This window comes from Falco punctatus (genome assembly GCF_963210335.1).
Source record: "Falco punctatus genome assembly, chromosome: 15".
Classification (NCBI taxonomy): Eukaryota; Metazoa; Chordata; class Aves; order Falconiformes; family Falconidae; genus Falco; species Falco punctatus.
In genome coordinates this window covers 9,608,156-9,617,644 of record NC_137595.1, presented here as the reverse complement: position 1 = coordinate 9,617,644, position 9,489 = coordinate 9,608,156, and the positions used below count along the sequence as shown (strand labels likewise).

General features: G+C 47.6%; 1 protein-coding gene across 1 annotated transcript in view; it reads right to left on the bottom strand.

Moving 5' to 3' along the window:
* Positions 1-5,796: 5,796 nt before the first annotated feature.
* HS6ST2 (heparan sulfate 6-O-sulfotransferase 2) overlaps positions 5,797-9,489 on the bottom strand; it is a 143,672-nt gene continuing 139,979 nt past the window's right edge. The window contains exon 2 of the mRNA XM_080366174.1: positions 5,797-8,761. Within this exon, the coding sequence (XP_080222300.1) occupies positions 8,059-8,761 (703 nt within the window). The 3' untranslated portion in view covers positions 5,797-8,058. The remainder of the gene's footprint in view (positions 8,762-9,489) is intronic.

The following is a 9,489-nucleotide window of genomic DNA, read 5'->3' as shown; positions in this document are numbered from 1 at the left end:
GGATGTGACATGGGGCCACCGCTGCTGCCTGCACAGGATGTGCCCCAGGGAGCCCCGGTGCAATTAGCCTGAGCTGCACAGCGCCAGCTGCAGCTCCCAAACTGATGGTAACAAATAACGTCTTTGAAAAAAACAAAGCTTCACTAGCCCCAGCACCTGAGGAGCTGCTTATTTGCAAAAGCACAGCGTGTTCCTTCACTCTGGGGATGTCGGGGGATTTGCAACGCAAGCGGTACCTGCGGTGCCCATTGCAGGGAGGACAGTGTTGCTTGTGAAACCTCAGCATGAACAATTTTGACCTGATATTAAACACCTTTTTCCAACACCTACCACCGATCTCTCCAGGGGGAAAGAGCTGCCAGTAAAGAGAGATCAGAGAAAGTTGTTTGCCAGTTAACTCTCTTTCATCTGCACGTATTTGGAAATGAAAGGAGCTGCCATTTGAAAGACTGTGATGGTGGATTAGCCAAAGGGAGACAGGGGTCTCAGAGCCACCCTCGAGCCCGAGCCCGAGGGACCTGCTCGTTGCATTCATCTGTCCACCTGAGCAATTAGCCCATCTTGATTGGGGTGGCAGATAGCATATTTTTCTACTGAATCAAAATAAACACATGCCCATAAAAAACCTCTAAGGATTACAACAAACGGAGCAATGGCAGCAGCAAATGCATATCCCAGTAGCAGCGTAGGTTATCCTCCCAGCATCACTGCACCCACAGCACTGGGAACAGAGGAAAGGGGCGTTTCTAACATTCCTTCAACCCAAGCAGCAGGAAGTTATTCCAGGTGTGGCAGCTCTCCAGAGAATACAAAAATCCCAGTAATGACCGTAAATCTGTGGCTGGTCTCCGCAAACAGCTCCAGGGGGCACAACCATAGGGCACACTGGGCACCAGACAGCGGTACGTGGGGACAATCGCTATGTGGTGGCTTCTACCCACTGGCACCATGGCCATCCTGACCCTGACACACAGCCAGCGTGCCCCAGCCATGCCGGCACGTTCCCAGGGTCATGGGGCTCAGCTGGGACGTGCATTGCAGCACCTTCCCCGCGGGGAGGACTTTGGTTCTTTGTGTATTTACAGCCTCATCGGACCACGAAGCTGCCCGCTGGGAGCAGAGGTCCCTGCCTGACCCAGGCTGCGAGATGTGGGCAACCAGCAGCTACAGCCAGCCTGGCTGCTGTGCTCGGAGCAGGGCACGCTGCGGCCAGGCTTTTCCCTGCCGTGGTTTGGGACACGCGTCGGTGGCGTGGGCCGGTGTGTGGCTGCGTTAGTTACAGCCATCGCACCGGCCGCTACCACCTGCCCGAGTACAGAAACTGCAGTAAATCCCTGCTGCCACGGTGAGCATCGGCACAATACTGCAACAGCAAAAGCCACATGGATTTTGGGGTTGTGCAGGGCTCGGGGATGGGAATATCTGTTTGGGATGTAGAGGCTCCATAGGGCTGCAGACTCTTCCCAGTGTTGCCGATTTATTTTTTAAAGGAATCAAAAGGTGACATATGAAAGTCAGGTCTGCAAAACAGTGCTGCTCAAGGCATGGGGACAGATCATCTTCCCAGTGGGCACTTTTGTACGTGGGTCCTGCTGCTTAGAGGTGCTGAGGACCCCTGCCCAGCTGAGGTTCCTCACCTAGCCACGTAACCACTTTCTGCGCCCCTTTACCCCAGAATCCCTGCCGCAGGGCGGTCCTGGGGCCAGCTCCCCACCTACATGCAGATCACATCTGCAGAAACGCAGATGCTCCAGAAGGGACCGGCTGGTCCCAGAGCCCCATGGCTGATACACCCCACACCCCCAGCCCCACAGCAGCATCTCCCCAGAGCATCCCGGGTGCCACGGCCGGGCAGGAGCCAGCCCTGACCTCCAGACAGCCCCAGCCTGCGGGGATGGGCCCCTGCCCGGTCCCACGTTAATAGGGGATCGACTTCAAAGTGCTGGAGCAGCTGATGCTACTGAGGGTGCTGCAGCCATTCAGACAGCTTTATTCATTAGTAATTAGGCAGGCGTTGTCTGGCATCTAGATTAATCCCACTTTTAATTATTTTGAAACTGTGTGAGATTTCCCAGGCATTAAAGATTATGTACGCGCTTGCTGATTCCACAGCAATTATTCTAATGTAATGATGTCTATTAATACGCTTCCCAGCTTGCCATGCCCAGAGGGGAAATTCCCGGTTCCCCCCTGTGGAGTACACATCTCCTGTGTGGGCAAAACCCCCCTACCCACCTGTTTATATCGCACAAAGTAACACTTTCTGTGTGCTTCACCTAGTATTAGTAACCAACGTTACAGAGCTGTTGCTATACCCAGCACCAGGCACCCACTGCAAAGGGGGAGAGCGAGCCCTCGAGGCTCTGCAACCCCTTTGCAGCCACACAGCAGCAGCTCCAGCTGCGGGGACAGGAGTGGAGACCCCGCCGGAAAAGCTGGAGCATCCTTCCTTCTCCTGGAACCTGCTACAGGGCTCATACTCAGCTGCGGCCCAACCAAAAACCCCCAGCTTACATTTGTAGGGCTTTTTGAAAGGGAAAGGTCACAACGTGTCCATCCCAGGCTGAGCTGAACAATTTGACCTGAAATTAAAGATTTAATTCAGCTCGTGGATCATTTGAACTCATTACACATTGCCTTTACAATTTAAGTAAATTGTACAAATTGTACAATGCAAAGATAGTATCTTGTAACAAGAAGGTAACTTCAAAGAGGAACAATAATAGAAGTGTAAGCTGCACACCTCAAAAAGAGAGCTGTTCTGAAATGCCACCTTTCATTTCGCCTAAATATCCCTTGAAGTCATCCCTTTTCACTATAGCTCTCATCATTCCCAAACTTCATTTACCAGAAAATTTACTATTCACTTGCAAAACGGCTGTTGTGCCACTGGCCACCAATTTTATGCTGTGGAGCTGAGAGACACCTCATTAGCAGAACGAGGGCTCAAGTGAATGTTGTGCCAGGAGTCGTTTGCAGCCCTCTGTCCATGAATGCCCATCAGAAAATACACATATTTGACATAAACCTCTATAGCTTATATATAGTTTATATACTTTATGTAGAGGTTTATGTCAACAACTGCTTGTGAACATCCTTGCAAGTGAAAACCTTATTTGCAGTCATACAAGGGAAGATACAAATTCAAAAAGCTGAGAATACCAAAAGGCCGTAGTTGTATTGTCCTGAAAATGAACACTCAGCCCTCACTATAAATATTTTGATTGCTTTGCATATATATTGTTTCAGCATTTCATTGCTTCCCAAACAAAAAGCGATATAACCTCACCTGCCCAGCCTAATGCATCCTCGCAGAGCTAAACTGCATGACAAAGCTTCTGGGTAGAGACCATGGGTAATTTGGATGATAGATCCTCGAGAAGCTTAGAGCCAAATTCGATTTCAGGTCTAAACTCGTCACTCCATCTCTAGAGATAGCAGAGCAGCGATATTAGCATGATGGCAATGCAGTTGACTCTGAACTCAAGAAATGGATTAAATGAAATTACGCTCTTCCCTGATGAGGCTGGTGGAACAGGGAGATTGCTTTAGGAAATTCAGAATTGAATTTCATAGGTAAAGAATTCAGATGCTGTGCTACTTGCCCAGGAAGGTTTTGTGCAGGCTGTTCCTCCCCACCGCACAGGAGCCACGGCTGGCCATGGGGTGGGACGGACAGACGATGCTGGCTCCCTCCAGAGCTCAGATCCTACCTTTGTTTGGCTCACGACTTGGTTTGTCATTGCTCCATCTACCTTTGGAGGCAAGAGATCCCAACTCCCCCATCCCAGCATCCTCATTCCCGCACGTGGTGGGAAGAACCCTCCACTTTCCTCCTCCCACAGGCTGCCACCCCAGCAGGGTCCAGAAAGAACCGAACCGCCCTCAGCTCCACCCGAATGCTTCAGACAGGGATATTTTTAGTAAGTGAAAGATTTACATCTATCACCTGCTTAGAAGATATTTCTCCTGCGGAAGATGTCTCCATACAGATGACCTCTCCACCGGAGCTGCTCTCTGTGCCTCCCCAGGAGAGTATGGGCCAGCCTGCGTCTGCAGCTGAAGGTGTTTGCACTAGTTTGGCAGGTTCCCTTAATTATCTGATTATTTCTGGCTGAAATTTAAGAGAGGAGGTGTATCAGTTTTTCTTCTCCTTTCCTCAGTGATGTCATGAGCTGAAAAGGCAATTGCACTGGTATCTGTCAGGTCTTATTCATGGCTCTGATCAGTCCAGATAACATGCAAATTTTTTAAAATTGCATGAAAAAGCCTATTAGTTCATTTTTACTCAAACCCAACATAATTGGAAGAAAGCATGTATTACAGCATAGTAAAATATAAGATATGTTACACAAAGGTTGCAAAGTTCACTGACAAAAATCAGCTGGGCTGATTCCCACAACCCTTATGCACCAGGCACCCTTTAGGAAAGTTTTTAGTCCCCAGCTACCAGCCCCACATACGGCACTTTGCAAGGCCATGCAGATTTCACAGCGATCAGCCTCCGGAGGCCGAAATGAACCAAGCCCTTCCCCTTAACATGACCCGTTAGTGCCACACACCCCGGTCTCCAAAGCGGCCCTTGGCTCCACGCCAACTGCCCTGGGCTGACACTGGCAGCATCGGTGCTGACATCCCTGCCTGGTGGGAATTTGAGACATCTCAGTGCTCAGAAGTTTTTTTAACGTGTGTCCATGCTTTTCAAAACTTACTGGAGGGCTTGAGTGCTACTCGATTCACTGCTGGGGTTCCTCAGCTTCTGAAGTTTGCCTGTCCAAACAATTCCCTCCCCCCCAGCTCCTTCCTCACCAGCAGTAAAAGTTTTCTCAACTGCCAAAGTACTCCTCTCAAAAAGTAACCCCGACTGCTTTTATGCCAGACTTCATTGCCAGGTGCTTTTTTAGTTGCAGGAAAGCATCTTGCATGACCCCTGTCCCATTAGCAGCTCCACTGGCAGCTCTCGGTGTGCTAACAGACCTGTATATAAGACCATATCAGTCAAATGCAGATTTGCTGGCAGTTCCCTCCATTCCCTGCTCCTGGTGAACTCAAAAAGCCTTGCAGGGATAAGATGCCCCTGTAGGTACTTGCAGGAGGAAGGGCACCTCTGTCCTCACGTGGGAACTGGACTGGGTCAAGGCAAAGTCATCTACAGACACCTCCGGGTCTACCACCCCACTGCAAGTCCTGCGAGCCCCATCTTTTATAGCCACCAAGAAAAAAGTGCCTCCATCCAGACTGCAAAAAAGCATCTTTTCTTGTTGATCTGGGGCATTAGGCTCAATTCATTCTCACCTGCTTTTGCATAAAATTCTGGTTTAGTTTTTTGTGGTTTCCAGCATCCCTGGGTGGGATACAGCAGGATGTACTGGAAGTCAGTGGCTAGGCAGCATCCTCCAGAGCCACCTGGAGCAAAAACGGAGGGTATCACGTAAAGCAACAAAAACGATCATACACATATATGTACACATGTACACACAGAGAAAAAATCTCTTAATGTTGCAGACCATTGCAATCATATTTGAAATGACCAGAAACCACAGTTTTTGTTTTTTTTTTTTTTCTGAGGACTGCTCAGGAAAGCAGCCAAAACCTCTGCAGTAACTCCTGAACCAGAGAACGCCCAAAGTGGCTCTGCCCTTGAAAGCTGTAGTTTAAACACACTTCAGAAAAGCCATGATTTTAAACTCATATACTTGCCTGTCAACTGCTATTTCATTCATCTTGAAATTTCCATTCATTCTGAACTGCACAATTCCCAACACGTCATCAGATAAAGAAATAATCACATGAAAATCAGAAGACTGTAGTTAAATTTTATTTATCAGTTCTATTGTTAAATTACACAATCAAAGTCAGTGGATCGGCCTGTAAATCTACACAATAAGACAGCGTCTACAGTGGAAATCAGTAGAATTTGATATGGTTATGACAAAATGGTATCCTTATATTCGTACATCCCCTATATACAATAAACAGTATACACAAAGAAAATGCAACTAGTCTTTGTAAACCATGCACACCACAGCATAAAAACAAAATGCACCTTCTGCAACAGGCCCCCCAGCTCGCCCACAGTTAAGTCCTGTTTACAGCAGTGCCTTTCAGTTTTAAGAGCGAATTATTTTCCCCCCTAAAAAACAAAATACAACCGAGACATCATATTGGCAACTGCAGTTCTCATTTTAAAAAAAAAAAATAATAATGCTGTACATGAAGTTATTCTCTTCTCCAAGCTGCTAATGCAGGGTATTGGTTTGCTGCTGCTTTGCTCTCTGCCTGCCCCCGGCAGGATCGCTGCCCCCCGGGTTGCAATGCAACACTGGATGTAAAACAACTTTCAGATAAGTTAGGCATGGAGCCGTAAGATGTTTTTAAAGCCTTCTGCCCCGTTTTATGCCCCCCTGCCCTCTTGGTGTATAGAATATTACAGGCGAAAGGCAACAGTGCAAGTGAGCCTGGTAAGCATTGTGTACGCTGGGACCTTTTCGGGTGCCTCCATCACCACGCACCCGCCCCGAGATAGCCGCTCAGTGCCAAGCTTGGGAGCGTTGCAGGCTACATACAAAATTTCTGAACTTGCTGAATGTATAGCCCAAGCCTTGCAGAGGTTTTTTATTTTTTTTTTTGCATAGAGATTTATAGGAGCCCCTTGCACCTCCTGCCCCGTCTCCTCTCCCTGTCAATCTCAGCGAGGCCGAAGGGCTGCGGGGGAGCCCAGTGCAGCTCCGCACCCTGAGCCCCAGCAAAGCCTGCTTGGGAGCAAGCTCCTGCATCCCTGTGCACCACGCAACTGGCCCACCCTGTATAACTATGGCTATGATAAAACTGTTTTCCGTCATTTTTAGTCATCACTCATCTGTCATCGCTAAGAAGGGCTCAAGAGCGTAGAGAGGGGGAAAAAAAAAAGAAGAAAAAAAAAAAAAAAGAGCCCTGTTCTTATCTGGTGTAGCAAAGATTTACTGGAAGTAAATCCTAATTCAAGTGAAAATCTACTTCTTCCATTGAGCAATTCTCTTCATAATATTGCTGGGATTAGAGAGTTTTATGACGTTTTAAAGACACTACACAAATATCCGCAACATAATTTCATTTAGTTAATACCACCAATTATTAAGGAATTATAAATTCAGCATTATGTATTCTAATGGGTAAGAAAGACTTAAAGTGAGACACTGTCACAGGATTATAATTTGGAAAAGGTTTTATGAAACAAACATGACAATGTGCTGTAAGTTTTCCAGAATGATTAAAATCATACTGCCCTGAAAAACTCTAGAAACAGTGTCTTTAACATTAGCATCGAGTTCAGAAAAGTATGTATGTCTTTTTTTATTTTTATTTTAATATGAGATAGACCAAGCTTAAAACTCTAAACAGCAGTAGGTAGAAAAAGTTTAAAACTTTAAATATTTATATAACTAGAGAAATTACTTCTATTCCTTTTAAAAGCCAATATTATACATAAAACTAGTCAGTATTTTTTCTAGACCTTTATTGTTCCCTTCATCGTCCATTCATTAACTTGGTAAATATCATAAGCAGTCGGTGCCCTTGAAAACACATTATTAAAATAAAATTAAGATAAAATCAAAGGGAAAAGGTTTTGCTCATATACTGTATTGTGAGAGTATGCTAAATGCTCGTTATTAGGAAATGAGTTTGCTTCCCAGATAGATCTCAGCCGAGCATCATAAACATTTTCCAGCATCCCATTTTGTACTCATAACTAATTTAAGGATATCTTTTTTTTTTTTTCTTTTCTTTTAAATAAACGTCCAAGCAACCATTTCCGATGAGCCTACTTGGCTCCTGTATTTCATAAATAATCCAACAAACCTAAAAAGGACAATTTAATTACACGCTAAGATTAAGTGTTCCACGTACAGTACAACATTTACTGCAAAGGCAACTGCAAAGGCAACATTTTAACCTCTTTTTGCTTCAAACCCTTGAGAAGCGAATTTGTTTGGACTGCTCAGTCGTCTTCGATTTGCAGGTTAGGTTGGGTTCTGCTCCGTTCTCAGCGCCTGGCGAGCCCCCCCCCCCCCCCCCCGACTACCGCCGCCACCGCTCCACATTCCCTATGTAGTCAGTGCTGGAGCTGTTCTCCCCCTGCTCTCTCAGGTGCGCTTGCTTCGCCCTCAGGATCTTGCGCTGCTCCTGGCGTTTCCGCCGCGCTTCCTGGTGCTCCTTCTGCCTCATGTACTGGTACCGCTGCAAAAACAGGTCTTTTGCATAATCGTACAATTCCATGTCTAAAAAATTGAGGGCCTCGATGCGCTGCTGAGTCTGCCCGTCTATCTCCACGCTGGAGGCCCTTGTGCTATTGTACTGTGTGAACGGCGAGATGAAGTTCATGTTGAAAGTCTTCTCAAAGAGATACTGAGTCTTCCGCTGGAATTCGGTCAGGCCGAAGAAGGCCATCCGCTTCAGGTTCTCCTTGGCACTGTCCAGCAGAACCTTATTTCTCTGCTCCTCGGGCATGACCGACAGGTTGTAGCAACCCACCAGGCTGAGGTCGGAGAGCATGCGGACCTGGCGGTTGTTGGCGAGGTTGTAGGGGCAATCCATGAACTCCTGCAGGGAGCAGCCCGACCAGTCATCCCCAGTGTAGCAGCTGGGCAGCTCCTCGGTGGTCGGGGACCGGCCATCGCAGACGTGCAGGGACGCCTTCCACGTTGCTCCTCGCTGGACGTGGCGCCATTCGCTCAGGTATCGGGAGACGGGGTCACGCAGGATGGTGATATAGTAGAAATTCCTGCCAAGGGGAGAGGAAGGAAGAGCGTTTAGTCCCGTGCGTCTCCAGCACACGGCGCATTAACGTTGAAAATCAATAGGAACTTGGAGATGCACTTAAGAGGCTTTCAGGAGCCCTGCTGCAGAGTGCTCCTCTGCACGCTCACCTCGGCAGGGTGAAGGACAACTGAACAACCCCCCCGGGGGGAGCACAAAGGGTTGCATCCACCTGCACACATCTGCCTCTGCCTAATGGGTTTTGCCTCTACAGAAGCAGGAGGGAACCCAAGATTTCCCTCTGTGCTGGGCTGCCCCTGGGGCAACATGCTCCGGCTGGTTGGTGCCTCAACTGATGCTCTCCCCAGACCTTCGGAGAATAATCAAAGTATGTCCCAGGACGTAAGCCCCGACCCAAACAGGGCACAGGTAGCTCTGGATTTTTTATTTTCCTTGTACAACAGAGCTGCACTGACAAGTTTCTGTAGTTTGCAAAAAGCTGCTTGTGCTATATTTCCTGACGAGCAGCTGTGGGTCTCAGCTGCACAAGCCCCAGAGCAGCGTTTCACCTATGAAGAAGACATTTTCTACAAAACATTTCCTTTCACAGGCCAGATAAACGGGATGTGCCCAGGAGCCCCAACACACTTGCACTGAAATGAGGATCTCTGAAACACCCATGTAAATCTCGTTTTATACTCTTGCCTTCACCTGATACAGGACTACAGTGATGAGAGAGGAGAGATAAGTGAG